An 18,667-nucleotide genomic window follows, 5' to 3' on the forward strand; every position below is an offset into this window, starting at 1 on the left:
CAGGTCTTCTCTTCGGCCACTCAATTCCTACGCGTCATGTAAAGGACTTCTAGAAACAGCCGTCACAGACATCTATTCATCTCATATCCAACCAGCCACCACAATTACAGCAGAGAATTCTCTCGAAAGACGTGCAGGCGATGGCTTTCCGGTCTGCATGACTGTTACATGGCGAAGTCACGCAACGCTGCATGGGTTGTCTTCCGTGGGAGGAAACCCGGGGTATACTCCAGTTGGGATGAAACCAACGAGCAGGTAACTGGCTTTTCAAATGGGGAACAATATGGATTCAAGACCTTCCTCGAGGCGAGTTTAGCTTGGGAAGAATGGCAGAGAAAAATCACTGCTATGGTTGCCGCTTCTGCTCCCCCACCAGCTCCGCAACAACCTCCACAACCATATAAAAATCCAGCAAGGGCTTGGCAAGAGTCCCTAATTCCTGTTCCATCGTGGATTAAACCACCTGCGCGGCCACAGACGTCCGTAGGAGCAAGACCTGCGGATGCGAGCCAAGATCCGTGGCAGCCGTCGACCTCCCAACCAGCGCCATATTACTATGACCCTCCTCCTCTTCCTGAACCACTAATGCCAGGAAACTCGAATATCCGAAGACTCGCAGACAATACGATATATTATCCTCAATTACAATCTCCGCCACAAACATCTCAAGACTCCTCGAGCCCGCTCCTGCTATCGAGGCATTTTACCAATTTACCCAAGCCAGCGGGCTATATCGATATCGCCTATCCTTCTCCTCCACCACCAGAGTTTATACCAGCAATTAAAAGATCTGCAAGTTATGTGGATCTTACAGATGAATTTGACAATGAAGAACCAGTTACCAAGAGGGTCATGCAGGAGGTGCCAGGATTTACAGAGGCATCAGCACCGGTAGTACTCACGGCCGAAGAACGCTACGAACTCGATCAACTAGAACGGCGCCCAAAGCCAAAACCAATCCACGATGAGACAAAGATTGAGCTCTCCCCAGAGCAAGAGGAGGTAGTCAACCTGGCTATGCAAAAGAACAACATTTTTCTCACCGGCGCTGCGGGATGTGGGAAGACTGTTACGCTGAAAGAGATCTTGGCTAGGCTGAAGAAGAAGAAGACGGGGGGAAATGCGCAGGTTGTTGCTCCGACGGGCATCGCGGCCCTGCCGTTGGAGGGGAAGACTACGTATTCTTTTGCTGGCGTAAGTGGGAATTTGTTGAAAGGAGCAGGCAGGAGATCTAACTTGAGCGGCAGTGGAATCCAGACTCTATGCGGAAAAGCATTGATGAACTACTTAAGAAGCCGAAGATTAGCGTCATCAAAGCTATTAATGATCTGGACGTCCTTGTTGTCGAAGTCAGTACCCGTCCGACTTCTTGGCTTGATTTGACGAGTGATTGCTGAGTACAAATCCAGGAGATTTCGATGGTTGAAAACCAATTCTTGGAACGTCTCAACCTGCTCTTTCAGAACGCCACGATGAACAAATTGCCGTTTGGGGGGAAGCAAGTCATCTTCCTGGGCGATTTCCATCAGCTTCCTCCAGTGAAGCCCTTCCAATTCTGCCTACAATGTGGAGAGTCGATCCCCGATAAACCCGAGGTCGTATGCATTTCCAGCAAATGCAAGGGATCCAAAGACCAAATAACCTTCATCAGGAACACCGACAAATGGGCGTTCCGAGCCCCGGTGTGGAGAGAGTTGAAGCTACGCCATGTCAAACTGGAGCAAATCCATCGGCAGAAGGATACTCGATTTCAAGACATCCTAAACAAAATCCGGGACGGGACGAACCTAGAGGACGATGAGTGGGCTGACCTCGAACACCCAAAAGATCTTCCCAAGGATGCATTCGCCGTGCGGCTCATGTCGAAACTATTCAAAGTAAAGCAATTCAACGAGCAGCAGCTCAGCGCTCTCAAATCCCAGCCCAAATCATGGCACGCCCAAGATTTCTGCAAGAGGCTCATCGGTGCCAAAGAAGGAGAATGGCAAGACCCTAACATATCACACAAGATCCGCGAATACAAAGATACGCTCCGCGACCACCGCTTCACCCCAGACCTGACGCTTAAGGTCGGGGCCCGCGTCGTCCTGTTACAGAACCTGCACTCCAAACTCGTGAACGGGTCGCAAGGCGTGATCATCGGCTTCCAGCCCGCCTTCCAGGAGCTGGAAAAGGTCATGGAGACGCATGGCGAGCATCAATCCATCCGGGAAGAATCGATGATGGCGTATCACCAGTCGAATCCAAAATGGCGGCCCCTCGTCCGCTTCGCCAACGGCATCGCAGAGCTGATCCCCGCCTTCGCATCCGCCTCGTTGCGCGGCGGGTCCCAGGTGCAGGACCAGTACGTCGTGTGCCGCACCCAGATCCCGCTCACTCTCGCGTGGGCACTATCCATTCACAAGAGCCAGGGCATGACGCTGGACTATGTGGAGGTGTCGAGTCAGGATATCTTTGAGAGTGGGCAGCTTTACGTTGCGTTGAGCAGGGCGACGCATCTTGGGGGCTTGAGGCTGACGGGCTTTCAGAGGAAGCAATTACCGATGGATAGGGATGTGCTGGAATTTTATACGAGGACGAAGTGGGAGAGGTTGCAGCCTAGGGGGAAGGAAAGGGGTTGAATGAGCGAGCGGTTGTATAATATTTGATGCTGGATTTGGAGTGGACTTTTGTGATTGTTGGAGTTTTTGGAACGTAGATGTCTGGTTCTATGAGCAGCAATGCTTGGATGGCCGAGGGTGGTGTGTATCGACCGTTGGATTTCAGATGGCGTCTGTGAATATCGGGGTTTAAGGAGTACATGTTCGGTCTGATGGACAGCAAGGCTCAGATATCAAGGGCGGGACTGCATTGTATTTCTGAGGACTCGTTTTATATAATGCCTTCACCGGTGGGCTTGCATTTTCCTTCGATTGGCGTGCTAAAGCTCTCAATCTCCGCCTTACTCGCGTGGGCTAAAATTGCAGTGCATCATGCGGTGTCTGTCCGCTTGGCATAGGATCAGACATGGGTCGGCAGACGATCCTCCTCGTGTGCCTAAAATTGTAGTGCATCAAGGAGCCCAAGAGTGCGCGGTCAATAAGCCGTACGAAAAAGGCTTATGGAAAGAGTAGAAAGGAAAATGAGTTTGTTGTAGCTGAAGTCGTAGCAGCTACTCTCACAACTCTTGAGGATGACTCTGTCAAGAACAGGTGCTGAAAAATCATCTATTTCATTTGACTCCGCCCGGGAGATTTGCCTATTATCCCACCATCAGCCCCTTTTCGTATACACAAACAAGAATCCGATCTATATGCCAAGTCATCACGGCTCCATCATCTCACCCACCACCGAAGCACCAACATCCGCTTAACGCCAAACCATGCCGCTCGTCAGATCATGCTTCCCATCCCTATTTCTTGCTACCAAAAAATCCACGCTTCTTCTTCTCTACCCCATCGTCTTTCGCATACTTATTCTTCTTCTCAAGCTTCCCTTTGCTGCCCGATCCGTCGCCATTGGTACCATTTGGGGTAATGGGCCGGCCACCTCCAGAACTCATGTTCAGGGCAGCCAGACCAGCCGTTGGAGGCACTGGTTGAGGTGTGGCGTAAGGATTCGGATTGTACGGACTTGGATTGTATGATGGACTTTTCCCTGGAGGTGAGGGAGCGCCAGGACTTTTGGGTAGCGCGCCCCCTTTAGGAAAACCTACGCCTGGATTTAGTTTCGACTGGGAAAGACCCATTCTCGCCGATCCAAGTCCAGCGGGCGGAGGGGCAGGACGAGGGTCGTTCCGCTCAAACAAGTGGGCGGGGGCCTTCGGTTTTGGTCGATCCATTGGTAAATCCAATCTTCGTCGGTCCTTGCTCAAGTCGCTCACCTGCCTGACATAAAACGCAGGAGTCAACATGTGACTTGTCGCAAGGAACACATCTCTACTCCTTGATTGTGAGATCTCGTAACAAGCTCTAGACTCTGAGTAAGTTGCACCGCCGGCCATGAATACAATGATTCGTTGCCGGTTTTCTACCGTTGATGTTCGGTTCTTCGCCCACGTCGGCTTGGCACTTCGAAGTGATGCCTGGGACTGGGCGGCCAATTCTTCAGAATTGTCAAGAGGCGGCTTTACGTATGGGAAGGTTGTTTGATCAAGAGCACCCTTGGCAATATCTTCGAGCATCAGTTTGAGCATTGGCTCAAATCGAGAGAGAGCGTACTCTTCGCTTTGGGCGGTGGGGGCAGTTTTTGCAGGAAATAGAGATTGGGTTGTCCGTTTGGGGTCTTTCAGAAGCTTCGTCGTATGTGCTCCCAGGAGTTCAAGGTTTGTAAGGACTTCGGCATCTTGAGGCGGTAGGGAAGCGTGTGCCAAGAGACGTTGAATGTCTTCCATGATAATACCGTCCCGGAAGATAATGTAAAGCATGATCAGTCGTAATCGATCCGAAGGCCCAATGCTCTCGTCGTCCAGTAGTCGAACTATCTGATCTGCAAGGTTCTTCGGTTTTCGAAAGTCTTCGTCTAGCCCGGTGGCAAGGGATTGTTCTACAGAGGCAATATCTGGGAGTTTGTGGTGCTGGAAAATGTTCATACACTCCTGAGCCATATTCAGATGCAGAGAATATGCTTCCTTCAACTCTTGAAATTGCGGTAATCCAGCTAACATATCTTTGATAGCGTTCAAACTCGTGGCGTCTTGCTCGGAATTTGTGAAATGCGGATTCTCGTCGATGAACTTTTGAAAATCGCTCATCAACTTCTCGATTGTGTCTTTCATATGCCTGTGTCGATTTTCCACCCAGATCTTGTCTTTCTCTCCTATCTCCATCTCCTTTTCTTGCTGATCGGCTCCTCCTTCGTTGACAACTGTCTTGTAATAGACTTTGTCGGTTTCCTTTATAGGTAGCAGATCGTGTGCCATCGCCTGGTATGTGAATTCGTGGATGACTGGTGCTACTAGATCCATTGACCTGTCTGTAATGACAAGAACTCCCGGTGGTCGTGAGGTAGGCGGAGGAAAGTTCTGATTCCATTGTGCGTATGCATCGAGCTCTTCCTGGACGAATCTAGCCAGGTGACCGCAGAGCACACTGGCTTCGTGTGTTGGGTTTCGAGGTCTGTAGTATCGAACTTTGGGATATTCGCCCAAAGAGACGCAAATGCCAGTTATCTGGGAAACTCAGTCTGTGCTCAAAACAGTTTTCCACAAAATCCTACCTTCTGTGCAAGAATCTGCATATGATCGCGAACAAGATTGTTGCATGCTGGATGGTATAAGATAGGGAAACTCCAAGGATCTTTAAATGTGATTAAGTGCGACTCGCGGGGAAAATAATCTATCGACAACGTTTCAAATCCTGCCAACTGTTCTTTTGCTTGTCTGGAGGTGTCGATGCGCCGGCGCATCTGTGGATCTAGCAGGGCAGTCCATACTAGGAAAGTTTTTCGGTATCGTCGGCGTTCGAAGTCTGCCATTAGGCAATCGACAATATGTAGTTGCGGTGAGAGGATGTATATTGCATCCATGTCAGGATTCCTTTCCCTCTTCTCCTCGATCCTCTCAATATCTGGCTTGCGCTTAGCATATAGTCATTCAGAATTCCTCTTTCCCACCTACTCGCGATATTCTCGTTGAGGATGTCATCTTCCTTTACCACATTGTCTATTATCTTCTTGGAAGATTCATCGATGACCAGCACCTTCCACTACGGAGTGGTTTAGCAGTGTTGACTTGCAGAGCATGGCAGACCTACATCTCCTCGGGTTATTGATTTTATCGTGTCCAAGATTACTGTCATCGTCATCAGTTACAGTGTGGAATATTAGCATAACCTTGATCCTTACTGTCCCGCTGCTCCTGGATCGCAGACACCATCTTGGCATCCTCCAAAGACTAGATTCGATAAGTTGCCTTGATTTCAGTCGCTGTGCAGAGATTTACCGATTCTAGGTCATTCGCGTTTAGAACAGGGCTATGAGGTTGTGAAGGAAGATGCGTCGTGGCTTAGCAGGTATCTTGAAGCGTCGCGGGGTTTCGTTTCCAGCCTGCTCGGCCCGTCTGCTAGCGCAGTGCGGCAGAAAAAGGCGGTGAAGTCCTCGCACTCAATGACAGAGAGAGCTTTTCCTAAGAGATAATAGATCATTCAAATAGTGGTGAATTTGGGAAAAGGGAACATTCTTTTACATTACAATCACTTCGTAAAGTGTATCGGAAACGGCAAAGAGATATAAGGAACTCATTGAATTCTCACACTTGACTGCTGGCGTCTCTATACAGAACACTTTAGTCTCTCTGGGCAAAATCAGTGGCATTCTGCCTGGCTTCGCCTTACTACTGGAATTCGGACTCTTGTCCATCAGCAAGTGATCTTCTGCAGTGCCCAATTTTCAGTCGAATAACACAGGAAACTAACTGACGTGTCCGAAGACTATTGGTCTTGTTCCGCCTGCGCAGATATACAACCCTCCTTCGCTTTGTCTCCTTTCCATGCAATTTCTCGAGTACTTCAGCTCTTATTAGCATATCCACAACTAAATACCACAGAGGAAGATCCACAATCCTCTGGAGTAATGAGATCTGGTCCCTGCTGCCTCGAACTCGACTTCTTGCCACATGCTTCGATCGAGGAACATCCTGGGCGACGTGGTGGCTGGAATCTACTCTGGCCCGAGGAAAACTGAAGGGTCTTTGCAAAACCACTACCAGCTTCATGCCCAAATCCAAGCACAGCAGATCCATAAATCCAGTAGAAATTATATCTCATCCTCCCCGTAGGTATTGCTCAACGTCGTCATTTCTGTAGAACATCTCTCTCAGTCTTTCAGCCTTCTTCTTGTCTTTCTCGTGTAACTTCCTGACTTTCCCGGCATCCAATTTCTCGACTTTCTCCTTCTTCCTCCTGTCAGCCTCCTTTGGTAAAACCACACCAATTCCCAGCTTGTCATCTTTCGGCTTTGGTTTTATTGGATATTGAATACCTTGTCCCGACGCTCCAAGCCCAACCCTGGCATCGGGATCCCATCCATAGCTTGAAAGATATGCGAGTCCTTTTCGGTTCCGATCTAGGTGTGATGGCGGGTGAGAATGGGTAAGACAGACTTGGTGTGCCAACGATGCCTCGTGAGGTCGAAGCTTGGCTAGCACATCCCTTGCTTCGGATGTCTCTTCGGCAGCTCTGCCATTTGGGGTGCTTGTGAGAGGCAGGTTGCAGATCTCGCAAATCTGTGGTTCGAGCTGTTCTGATCGAGACTGTTGTGAGCTTTCGGAAAGGTTCGGTGTTCTGGACTGTGATACAGGGGCAGGTGAAGCTTCCTTTGAAGTCTCATCCCCAGATGGTAGTACTAAGTTGAGATAGAAAGCGCTGACTGACGTGGCAGAAGCTCCGCTCGAGATATGAGTGGCTGGAGAGGAAGCCGCTGAAGGGACAAACTTTACTCTTTTGCGTTTGATACCTGCTCCAAATACTCTTTGCTCTTGCAGTGGGATCTCGTATGTGTCGTCGTCAGACATCGCGTCCATGTGGGACGTCCTCGCAGCTATCTTTAACAGGGAGTCTTTTAAAGGATGGCGATTGCCTTCGTGGCCGCGAGGTAAGGTTTCTCATTTCGTGCGGCTAAAAATTTAAGCTTAAAAATCTGAGTGCGGCCGCTTTTCTGCCGACCCGGCGACTCCCAAATTCTCCTTTCGTGTCTACAGCATCTTCTCAGCCCCACAACCAGGTCCCAGGCTGACCTCAAACGCTCAACATGCCATTACCCATTATTGCGGAGTTTCTGTGGAAGGGCATTCCCAGTTTTCCGAATGGTTGGACCATTCTCAAAGTGGTGCTCGCCATTGCAGTCGTGGCCCTGATTAAATGGTCCTCCAAAGGAGCCTCCAATACCTCGGAGCGGCAGATGCATGGGAAGATTGTAATGATTACAGGAGGCACATCTGGAATAGGTGCAGCTACAGCTCTCGGTCTTGCAGAACGAGGCGCACAGCTTGTGCTCCTCGTCCACCAGTCACCAAAGGACATTTTCCTCGTCGACTACATCGAAGACTTACGAGAACGAAGCGGGAACGAACTGATATACGCGGAACAAGTCGACCTATCATCCTTATACAGCATACGTCAATTCGCCACGAAGTGGATTGACAATGCTCCCCCTCGAAGGCTTGACATGATCATACTTTGCGGGTCGACCCTCACACCACCTGGGAAGCCACGAGTGTTGACCGATGAGGGTATAGAAGAGACATGGATGGTCAACTATCTTGCGAATTTCCACCTCCTCAGCATACTGAGCCCAGCAATTCGTGCACAACCTCCAGACCGCGATATTCGAATCATATTTGCGCACTGCTCTTCCTACATCAGGTCTCCACCCATCGAAGATGGCAGTGAGGCCATGAAGAAGAAAGAGTGGACGCCATCAAAAGCATATGCAAGGAGCAAGTTGGCGTTGACGATATTTGGGCAGGCTTTTCAGAAGCATTTAGATGCTTACAAGAGACCTGATGGCCTTCCTATGAATGCCCGTGTTATATTTGTGGACCCTGGGTATTCAAGGACTCCGGGGATGCGGAGATGGCTTACGCGAGGAACCCTCTGGGGCTTGGGAGTATATTTAATTTTGTGGCAAAACGCTTGGTTATTCCTGAAGAGCTCCGAAGGGGGTGCCCAGAGCTTTCTCTACGCCGCGATGGAAGCTACACTTGGTCGTGGCGCTGGAGGAAAGATGATCAAGGAATGCCAAGAAGTGAACTACGCAAGGGCTGATGTCAAAGATGAAAAAAGTGCGAAGAAGTTATGGGAGAGTAGCGAAAAGCTTATCGAACGTGTTGAGCGGGAGGAAGCTGTGAAGAGAGCGTTGCAGAAGAAAGAAAAGGAGGAATTAGGCAAAAGCCAAGCACCGAAAGTACAAGCCAGTGCTACCAGTGCCACAGATAGTGGAACAGACAGCAAGAGATCGAAACCGCGAAAGCAAAAAAAGGGGAAATGAAACGACGGAACGAAAATATGAGGAGCATAGCGCAGGCGTTAATCATAGAAGCTTTGGCCGTTGTCCGACCGATTACGATAATGAAATTTTTAAGAGATTCGAATTTCATCTGGCAACGGGATTCAATAAAACAGTGGGAGGCGGAAGTCGTATAAGCAGTTGCTGTTTGATTGATCGATCGACCAGTCTTCAGTAACGTCATTTGAACATCTCAGTCACTGTATCTTTTCCGAATATAGCTCCTTTTCCTTCTTGCTCAGCTTGTCATTCTGCGAGTACAGAAGTCAGAGATAATTGCTCGTCATATGGCCCAAGTTTCTAGCTCTCAATTCCTCCTCCTTCTCCGTATGCATCAGCTCCCAACCCATCAAGCATGTAGGGGGAGCAGCACTTTATCTATAACAATTAGAGCTCACACCGGCTCAAATTGCTCTCCTCAAAAAGTTAACGAGTCTAGTGATTAGCCAAAGGTGGTTAGTCTTGCCAAAGGCTGTTCGCACGGCTTTGCCTCAGGAACACAGTGAGGCTACAGAACCAGGCTGACGCCGCAACATTTCAGGAAGGTGTGGAGTCTTCCATCTTCAACTTGGTCCCTCATCATGGGAATTGCAGACCTCATGGATATCTCATTTTTCAGGTTGCTGAGCCTTCTGTTAGTTTTCTCCTTGTCTCATCGGATTCTTCATACTATTTACAGCTTGTATTTTCATCATCTCGCGCACTTTCCAGGACCGAACCGAAGTTGACAGCAGCAACACAACGGTACGAATTTTAATACCAAGTCGTACGTGAAGGTCGTTTCTTCGGGAAGATTGACCGGATGCATGAGAAATATGGTGCTTAAAATTGCCTAACCACCTCTTGGTTCACTGCTAATGAGACTAAGCCCAATTCGTCCGCATTAGCCCTTTTCGAACTTCACATAAAGGACCCGGAGTTTTATGAGTAGTTACACAACTTCAATCCCGCTTTCGATAAAAGAAAGCACGAGAATGGTGACTACACATCGCGATGGTTTGCATAAGGAAGGTTAACAGGTCTTCTAGATACCGAATTTTTTTAGTGGACTACAGAACGTGACTTGCATCAGCTTCGACGTCGTCCATACAACCCATTCTTTTCAACACAATCAGTCACCAAGCTCCAAGAGCCTATTCAGGCCTCTACTGAAGACCTTGCAAGGCACTGTGCTCGAAGAAGAGAAGAGAGACAGGTGCTGACAGTATAACAGGATGTAGGCGTAAGCTCACCTTGAATGCACTCTCTTCCTTTATCTGAGTCTCACTTGGGTGGATAGCTGCTGAACTTGTAAGCGGGGAGCGAGCAGGGCTGACTCCCACAATCTTTAGGTCCGTCAATATTGGATGATCTAACTTCATGGCCGGTCTTTAAGAGAAAGAGTTCGCCTGGGTCTCAGAGGCGGGGAAATTGATAATATGGTTGAAGACGTGGAGCGGAACGGTCATCAAGTCCGGATTTATTCAACATTTGACGACTTAACTTACTACCACGACAAATTAAGGGTTTACCTGGAGCGGACTGGCTAAATATCTCTCGAGGGCAGCGAGTAAATTGCGATTTTGGGTGGAGAGCGATAAACAATACGGCTTGGGAACGAGGATTCTGGACCACGAGTTGTGAGTTGAGAAGATTCTTAACGGAGGTAATTGAAACGTTGAATTATACCATCAACAGTAATTCGCCAGCTGAAACAATAGCATAACTCAGAAATATTCACGGATTTCTGAACGAATGCAGCAAGAGGCACGTTGCCGTAACTCGGGCTCTCTTGTTGGGGGAAGAAGTTTCTGGGTCCCCAGAGGCCACAAGACGTGGCAATTTTCTAAAGGTAAGTCAATCTTTGTTTGCGAGATCCTTCAGCTTAACCCCACGTACTCTCCTCCTCACTCTTTGCTCAAAGATCTCCACATCACAAGTAGGCTGACAGTTCTGACTTTCAGTGGAACCGTGGAGCCAGAATATACGCGCGAGAGGTTACAAAGCTGGCCGTGCATGCCAACTATCCAAAGATGAAGGATTTTGCGGGGGAACTTGTAGCGCTCGCCTGCAGTCGCATGTTGCTCCGGTCACCAGACGAGAGCTCAGATGTCGACGAGCTCGAACAGGAGACAAATTTGATCCAAAATACCGTGGACGAGCTCGAAAACAACGAATATCAGACATGTATAGTAGAAATTGAAAGTCTAAATACATTGTCTGCCTGTTATGGAGTCAAGGTAGTGAGGAACAAGGGCAGAAGGTATGAGGGTTCTAACTGTATTGTGAAGTGACTGAAACTGAGAAGAGAGAAGGGAAAGAGAGAGAGAGACAGCGAGCGACTCCTCCTTCAATACTGCTTAAGCCCCTGTCCCACGCTACCAGCGCGTAATCACATGACCCTAACACTGCCCGTATAGTGTTCAGGGATGCAGTCGCCACGACTATGGAGAGCTCATTGCCAGCTGATCAGGTCCCGGATGACAGGCTTAGCCGGCTTACGGCTATTCAAAGCGCCGCGAAGGGCTTCCAGGACCTGATAACAGGGGTGATGGCACTTGATACATCCTTTGGCGAGGATAATCTTGGAGCACGCAAGGCTTTGAGCAAATGGACACCACACTTGAGCGAATGGGTACAAGTTGCAAAGAACAACACACAGAGACTGGGGACAGATCTAATGGACTCGATGGAGGCTTAGCTATAGAATGTTCTTATTTTAAAATAACTCAATGTAATATATCATGCTCTTTGTTTGTACAATAACGGGAAGACGGGCAAGCCTCATTCACATAAGATGACATTGGAGACCTGTTAGTAACATCAAGTAGGGCAGAAGGGGAACACAAATTAAGCGTGGAAAGGCAGACCCTTACACGCAAGATTGAACTGACCGCACTGAAAATAATGCGCGAAGTCCTATGTTCGTTTTCAGACAATCATTCTCCAAAGGCACTGCCAAGGACTGTCCTGTCAAAGAGACGCAACAATTCCCTTTCTCCTCGGTTCGCAATACTAATACAAAGAAATAGAATGCCGGAACACAGAAGACCCGCCAAAATCACAATTTTGCAGGTCGGAATTTGATCTCATCTGCTTGAATTGAAACTTCAGATTTGTCATGGCGTTTGGAAACTTTTCCACGAAGTGGTATAGAGACCCAGACAAATTCTATCGGGACCCAGAACCTAAGTGGGGCCCAAAAGTATACCCAACATACACCCCTCAGACTCCAACACACACTCTCCCTATTATAAACAAACTCACACGCACATTACCCTCATCAATAGAGATCATGGAAGCAATCGCCAAACTTGCAGCTGTTATGTCCTACATTACCGATATATATGGACTGGCTGGTGGATCAGCAGCGATATGCTACGCAACTGCTTATAGATTCCCCACACGATTAACCACAGACATAAATCTAATAATCCAACCAGATCTAGACATCAGAATCACTGCGGAAGAAGTCGCCAGGATCCTATGTTGTGTACAATTTTCGGACGATTTTGCTGTGAAGAACATTTCGGGCGTTGATATTCCGCAGGTGAAGGTGATGAGGGGCAAGAAGGAGGTGTTGGTTGATGTGGAGATCCTCGATTATCATGTTTGGGAGGACAGGAGGACGGATTATGATTTGAGCTTGTCGGGAAACGAGCGATGGGGTCTGCTGATTGAGAAGAAAGTTGATAAAAAGGACAGGGAAGAAAGTGGTGGACAGGCTGGTGGACAGGTTGTTGACCAGATTGTGGCGCAAAACGTGTTTCTGATGAACGCGGTGTGGATGTTGAGGCAGAAGATACTGATGTGGAATGAGAGAGAGGGGCTGCAGAGGGCGAACGATAAAGTGGATATCGTGACGCTCTGTGACGTCCTCGATGAGGCTAAGAGAACCTTGAAGATCAGAAATGAGAGGGATATCAGGAAGCTGAAAGAGTTTTTGAAGGACTTCGATAATGACCCCATGGTTTTGGGGTCGGTCATTGAATGTCCTGAGGTTTTTGGACCGTGGTATAATTTGAAATGGGTTCGAAGGACTTTTGCTGGGTTCTTGTTTTTTGCGATTCCGCTTGCTGTGGACTATTATACTGCCACGACTCAATAGGTCTTGCAAAGTACATTGCGCTGCTGTGCGAGTACCTAATAGGTTTTGAGTAGGAAAATGAAATGCAAGGTTCGTCATCAAGTCAAGGAAATTTCAGAAACTGCATTATGAAGATTTTCGAAGCTGTCTGTGAAGTACGAATCGAGGCATATCTCTTATTGGTCTCTACAAGGGGGATTAGAACGATCAAAGCAATCTCGATGCAGTCACCGAGCTTTCGGGTGACCACCTCACCCTTGGTGAGTTCAATTCCGCCTCGAAACAGCTGAATCAATTCGCTGCTCTCCTTGACTTCCATAACAGTACATCGAACCGACTGCACTTGACATTGCTTTGAGGGGTACTTATCTGTTGGTCGAGAAGAGTACAGTGCGAAGCACAAGATGTCATTCATTCCAAGAGGCGGACAATGAGCAACTTGTTCGAAATGTACATATAAATATGAGTTGATCAAGATTCTGTTAAGAGCATAGAAAGGAAGCCATGCATGTGCTCCGATGAAGTTGACACCCTGCATGTCGTCACCGCAGCCGAGGTGAGATCTCGAAGCTACCCCACACTCCGAAAACCATCTTCCATCAGCACCATCGGACCTCTACTTCACAACTCCGACGATGAGAAAGTGAAAGTCAACGAGGAGTACGTTCAGACAAATAGCAATCGAATGGGAAAAGCTTCCTTACCAAGCTCAACCTATGCTCCGTCGCTCAATCGTGTAGATCTTGCCCAACCACATCGACTCGAGACAGTAGGAGAACAGCACAATGATCTCTTCCTTGCAACCCTCACGGCCTAGAGTAAGGAACCCTCAAACCACGGTCCTGTCATCATCCTTACACAGAACGGGAGCTAATTATTCATATCAGTACCCTCCTCAGTCTATTCCCCCATCTCTAAACCAACAGCCCACACGCTCCCATTCCTCTACGCCATCAAAACCCACACCCATATACACGCCCCCGGCTCCAAGAACCCAAATCGAAGCCATGCTACCCAGTCCATTACCCACAAGTCCACTACAAGCCAGACAAGTGCTTTTAGATGCAGCTAAACGACACCCTGTTTTCTTCACAGATCGGTTAAAGAAGGCGCCTCTGGGCGTCAACACCGGAGGTGGAAGTTGGGTCAGTCCGGTTGCGATGGGATATGTGTTTAATGATGGAGCGAGGAGAGCAGAAGGAGGTGTAAAGTTGTAATTGTGATTAAGAGGCGATGGCGCAAGATATTGAGGCCCTGCGACATCCTAGTTTGTTGATGTGATTGTATGAGATTCGATTAGGGATACTCAAGAGAGTTGTACTATAGGGAGCATATTGCTGAAGGTGGAACTGGGGAAATGCATTCGTAGAGGGACGTTATGCAGTTTCGGGATTACCCTCAGCATCAAGGAATAGAACATAGTAGAGTGCCGATTCAAGGCCATAACATGTTACAATGTCCCCACCATAAAATACCATCGCCTCCCATCCAAACTCCCTTGGTATAATGTGAGTTTGTTATCCTACAACTCGGCAAGCTGACACCACCACCAACCGAGGCCCCAGTATAACTCGTAACTTGAATACCCATATTTTGAATAGCGATGCCCTGATTTTTTAAGACTGCTCTTAGTTCTCTGCCACACCTCACTTCCCAATGCATTTCGACCAGCCAGGCAACCCACATCCAAATCCAACGAATAGGTAGACTAAGAAAATGATGACCAGAACGAGCAAAGCCATCAACTTGACGTTCTTGAACCACATCTGCCGCCTCAGAGTCCTACTTCTGACTCGGAAATCGTGTGCGCTGCCTCCCAATCGATCCGTCTTGTCAACCAGCAAGTCAATCCTCTCGCCTCTCTCCAACAAGCTCTCAATATTCTGGCTCATGATCCCCCTAACGTTATCTATCTCTCCCTGAACATTGCTGATCGCATCTTGTTGGCCAGCCTTGGTAGTTCCATAATCGACCATCAACTTCTTCAATTCCGTGTTGAAGCTGCCAGCGCCATAGTTCGGGAGACTTGCAAAGTCGGTACTCTCAGGCGGATACTGGGCCAAGAATCGCTTCTTGATTTCGAAGAGGAAGCCAAAAGGCACCCGTCGACCGAGAGAAGAGTCCGCGACTACGAGGTAGGTGAGTCCGCCTGCGGAGGAGGATTGGAGCGCATATTCTGAAGGGGCATCGGCGATGTAGTGAATGAAATTGTTGTTGTGAGTGTAGGTCAGCTTTTGCGCCGTTGTGTGGGCAATCTTGGGGAGCACAAGAGAGGCTAGGGATGAGGTTTGAGAAGAGGCAGAAGTCGTATGCTCGGTGAGAATGGTTGTGTTGTGAGCGATGCAGGCACTGAGGAGGTTAGTTTTGACATGGCAGCCAGTAAGTAGGGAGTGACAGACTAGAGAAGAGGAGTGGGAGGTGTCGATGAGGACGCCATCTTTGTGAATTTCCAAACGAACTCGCGCGATGTGGATTGTTCTGGTTGTTGTTGGATGTTTGGCCTGTCATGGCAAAGTTGGTTTGACCATGACGCGGGAGGCTGCAGTTTCCATCGGCGGGACGGAGCGGAAGTTTTGCAGTTCCGCCGCCGAAGCTAACCTTGAACGTTCTCGGGGACTTTTTTTCTGAAAACAATCGAAGCATACCATTCCTCACCATCAACCATAGTAATGCCATTGGCCATACGGAAAGGTGGGCAATGTGCGTTCTGTGCATTCAGAACTTCAGAATGGTTGGCACCATCTTGTTGGCAGCCCGTTCAACAGCAGAATGGAGCCAGACCATACTCCAGGACGGCTTTTGACAGAGTGAGTTCAGCCCTGAGTTCAGTGCAACACATCGCTGACTTTAAATTATAGCCTCTGTCGAGTAGCCCACCAAGAAACAAAAGATCTCTCACTAAAGGCCGCCTACCCTCATGCTCACAGCCACCGCACGATTTTCAAGGGGGAAGGCTGATGCCGCGGAGCGCATTGCGAGTTCCCCCAGAACAAGCGGCGCTTGGAACCTACAACCTTTTCCCACGAATAGAGACGGCATATGGTGTATTCGGGAAGCTTCTGATAGAACAAGTCGCTCTCCTTAGAAAAAGACTCCAAAATCGAGAGCATCGTCTTGTCGCCGCTTGGGGAATAACATCGAACCAGGAACTGGAGAGAAAACTCACAAGTTTCGGAGAGAGCATCGAAGAATGCACCCGGCATGCGGAAAATGGCGTTGTCAGTAAGGCGGACAACCCGCTCTTCTATCGACTTCGCCAGGCATTCGTGCTTGGAAACGTCAAGGAGTTGGTTTCGGAAATGAAATATGCATTCATTAACTACGTTGTCTCTTCCGGCTTCACCACACAAGACAAGGCGAATCAGGAAAAATTAGCAGATCTCCGATATCCAATAGAGTGGTTTCCAGCGACCAGAGCTATCCAGCGGACAGTCCATCTCCATGTTGGGCCCACCAACTCGGGCAAGACCTACCATGCGCTACAAAAACTGGAGGCAGCAGCGACAGGTGTATATGCTGGACCTTTAAGATTACTGGCACATGAAGTGTACTCAAGGTTCAATGCCAAGGGTAAGCCCTGTGCCCTTGTCACAGGTGAAGAAAGACGGGTACCTGAAGGCATGACCCATCTCATGAGTAGTTGCACTGTGGAGATGGTTCCTCTCAATGCTGTAATGGACGTAGCTGTCATCGACGAGATTCAAATGATGTCCGACGCAGAACGAGGATGGGCTTGGACACAAGCTTTCCTAGGCGTCCAGGCCAAGGAGGTCCACCTTTGCGGCGAACTGCGAACCATCCAACTTGTCACAGATCTTTGTAAAGCGCTGGGTGACAAGCTCGTGATCCACCGATACGAACGACTCAGCCCGCTGAAAACGGAAAAGAAAAGTCTTAAAGGCGACTTGAGACGGCTTGAAAAAGGGGATGCAGTAATTCTCTTCTCACGGGTTGCCATTCATGCTATGAAAGCGGATATTGAAAAGACCACTGGAAAGCGATGTGCTGTCGTATACGGATCTCTCCCGCCGGAAACCCGCGCCCAGCAAGCTGCTCTCTTCAATGACCCCAACAACGATTATGACTTTCTCGTCGCCAGCGATGCAGTCGGAATGGGGTTGAATTTGAGTATCAAGCGTGTCATATTTGAAGCAACGTCAAAACATGATGGCATTGGTTTCCGACTTATCAAGACATCAGAAATCAAGCAAATCGCTGGAAGAGCAGGTAGATACAAGACTGCGAGTGATGCAATGAAAAAGGATACCTTGGAGGTCGCAGGTGAGGAACTTATGAAAGTTGATGAGGAGAAGAAGAAGCCGGTCAAAAACATAGGCCTTGTTACCACCCTCGAGAATTTTGACTTGCCGATCGTCAAAAGGGCAATGGAAACAGAGGTTGAGCCCCTAAAGACAGCAGGGATATTTCCACCAGCGAACATTCTCCTTCGCTTTGCCAACTACTTCCCACCAAAGACGCCTTTCAGTTACATCGTCCTTCGGCTCCACGAGATCTCTTCTCTTCACCCAAGCTTTCACCTGTGCCGCCTGAAGGAACAGATTGAAGTTGCCGATCTCATCCAACCGTACAACCTTACGAACATGGATCGAATTGTCTTCATGAGTGCTCCGGTTGCGATAAGGGAAGCTGGTTTCTCGGACGTCATCACAGAGTTCGCAGATTGTGTCGCAAAGCAGACAGGTGGTGAGCTTCTAGACCTCCAATCCCTCGATTTAGAGCTGTTGGAGATGGACATCCATGCACACCCTCAAGGTAGCAAAGGCTACTTGAAGGAATCAGAAGCTCTGCACAAAGCGCTGACGCTCTATCTCTGGTTGAGTTATCGCTTTGCAGGGATTTTCAGAAGCCAGGCCCTCGCATTCCATGTGAAGGGTTTGGTGGAAGAGAAGATTGATCAATGCTTGGGAGAAGTGCACTGGGATGCAGCTAGGAGGAAGCAGCTCACCAGACTCAGGCAGAAGGCTGTGGAGGAGCAGGTTATTGAGATGGAAGCGGCGGAAGACTTGGGGGAGGATCCTGATTCGGCAGTTGAGGGAAGAACGCCGAGAGAGAAGGATGGGTCGGATGCAGACGAGGCTTTCGAGGACCAAGCTACCGAGATGACCAGTGAGGGTGCTGATCGTGAAGTACTTTCTGGGGCAAACGTCTCAATCCCTCCACCTTCTGAAGGAGCGAAGTACGATTCCGCTAATGTGTGATTACGATTAGGAGGCTGTGAATATGTAACATAGTAAGCGGGCACGGCGTTTTGACATAGGGAACCTCTATTTTGACGCAAAGGGAGATGGCAGGTGTACGACAGGTTTCGAAATGTAGCATATGGTACTACTAGTTAGTATACTTGAAAAAGTAATGGATTCATTACTCTCTTCATCTTGTCATTTGTATTGCCCCTAATCCTCTCTGCAATTCTCTCTCTGTATAAGACCTCGCTTCTCTTGAACATAGAACCTCTAGGACCCTCAGTGGGTCCCTTACAAATCCTATGGAAAGGATTTTTCAAGTCGCTCCCCCTTCAATGCACAGCTTTGAAGGTGGGTATTCGTGTGTGGCACTGTGGCTCCTCATTATTCGTCCAGACCTATCAATCCTCACTTT

General features: G+C 48.6%; 9 protein-coding genes across 9 annotated transcripts; 5 read left to right on the forward strand and 4 right to left on the reverse strand.

Annotated features, from left to right (window-relative positions):
• Positions 1 to 2: 2 nt before the first annotated feature.
• K444DRAFT_610544 (uncharacterized protein) lies at positions 3 to 1,420 on the forward strand. The gene has a single exon (XM_024879769.1). The coding sequence runs from the start codon at positions 169 to 171 to the stop codon at positions 1,381 to 1,383; it is 1,215 nt and encodes a 404-aa protein (XP_024739395.1). The 5' UTR covers positions 3 to 168; the 3' UTR covers positions 1,384 to 1,420.
• A 1,971-nt stretch (positions 1,421 to 3,391) lies between these two features.
• K444DRAFT_627417 (syntaxin-binding protein-like protein 2) lies at positions 3,392 to 5,854 on the reverse strand (the record flags this gene model as incomplete). Its single annotated transcript, XM_024882798.1, has 5 exons — positions 3,392 to 5,149; positions 5,197 to 5,546; positions 5,597 to 5,684; positions 5,733 to 5,770; positions 5,824 to 5,854. The coding sequence occupies 5 exons, from the start codon at positions 5,852 to 5,854 to the stop codon at positions 3,392 to 3,394; spliced, it is 2,265 nt and encodes a 754-aa protein (XP_024739396.1).
• Positions 5,855 to 6,035: 181 nt separating this feature from the next.
• K444DRAFT_343594 (uncharacterized protein) lies at positions 6,036 to 6,917 on the reverse strand. Its single transcript, XM_024872046.1, has 2 exons — positions 6,393 to 6,917; positions 6,036 to 6,313 (listed from the first exon to the last, which is right to left on the reverse strand). Exons 1-2 carry the CDS (start codon positions 6,716 to 6,718, stop codon positions 6,160 to 6,162), a joined length of 480 nt encoding a protein of 159 aa, XP_024739397.1. The 5' UTR covers positions 6,719 to 6,917; the 3' UTR covers positions 6,036 to 6,159.
• K444DRAFT_717248 (uncharacterized protein) lies at positions 6,740 to 7,498 on the reverse strand (the record flags this gene model as incomplete). Its single annotated transcript, XM_024888399.1, has 1 exon — positions 6,740 to 7,498. The coding sequence occupies one exon, from the start codon at positions 7,496 to 7,498 to the stop codon at positions 6,740 to 6,742; it is 759 nt and encodes a 252-aa protein (XP_024739398.1).
• Positions 7,499 to 7,674: 176 nt separating this feature from the next.
• K444DRAFT_610547 (NAD(P)-binding protein) lies at positions 7,675 to 9,476 on the forward strand. The gene is made up of 2 exons (XM_024879770.1): positions 7,675 to 8,911; positions 8,947 to 9,476. The coding sequence occupies exons 1-2, from the start codon at positions 7,726 to 7,728 to the stop codon at positions 9,117 to 9,119; spliced, it is 1,359 nt and encodes a 452-aa protein (XP_024739399.1). The 5' UTR covers positions 7,675 to 7,725; the 3' UTR covers positions 9,120 to 9,476.
• A 2,606-nt stretch (positions 9,477 to 12,082) lies between these two features.
• K444DRAFT_717255 (uncharacterized protein) lies at positions 12,083 to 13,520 on the forward strand (the record flags this gene model as incomplete). Its single annotated transcript, XM_024888400.1, has 1 exon — positions 12,083 to 13,520. The coding sequence occupies one exon, from the start codon at positions 12,083 to 12,085 to the stop codon at positions 13,067 to 13,069; it is 987 nt and encodes a 328-aa protein (XP_024739400.1). The 3' UTR covers positions 13,070 to 13,520.
• Positions 13,521 to 13,808: 288 nt separating this feature from the next.
• On the forward strand, positions 13,809 to 14,608 carry K444DRAFT_610550 (uncharacterized protein). Its single transcript, XM_024879771.1, has one exon. It carries the CDS (start codon positions 13,834 to 13,836, stop codon positions 14,263 to 14,265), a length of 432 nt encoding a protein of 143 aa, XP_024739401.1. The 5' UTR covers positions 13,809 to 13,833; the 3' UTR covers positions 14,266 to 14,608.
• Positions 14,609 to 14,694: 86 nt separating this feature from the next.
• K444DRAFT_524574 (synaptobrevin-domain-containing protein) lies at positions 14,695 to 15,485 on the reverse strand (the record flags this gene model as incomplete). The annotated part of the gene is made up of 2 exons (XM_024874361.1): positions 14,695 to 15,397; positions 15,448 to 15,485. The coding sequence occupies 2 exons, from the start codon at positions 15,483 to 15,485 to the stop codon at positions 14,695 to 14,697; spliced, it is 741 nt and encodes a 246-aa protein (XP_024739402.1).
• Positions 15,486 to 15,690: 205 nt separating this feature from the next.
• Positions 15,691 to 18,398, forward strand: K444DRAFT_343793 (uncharacterized protein). Its single transcript, XM_024872047.1, has 2 exons — positions 15,691 to 15,855; positions 15,907 to 18,398. Exons 1-2 carry the CDS (start codon positions 15,718 to 15,720, stop codon positions 18,265 to 18,267), a joined length of 2,499 nt encoding a protein of 832 aa, XP_024739403.1. The 5' UTR covers positions 15,691 to 15,717; the 3' UTR covers positions 18,268 to 18,398.
• The last annotated feature ends 269 nt before the right edge of the window (positions 18,399 to 18,667 follow it).

This window comes from Hyaloscypha bicolor (genome assembly GCF_002865645.1).
Source record: "Hyaloscypha bicolor E unplaced genomic scaffold K444scaffold_53, whole genome shotgun sequence".
Lineage (NCBI taxonomy): Eukaryota > Fungi > Ascomycota > Leotiomycetes > Helotiales > Hyaloscyphaceae > Hyaloscypha > Hyaloscypha bicolor.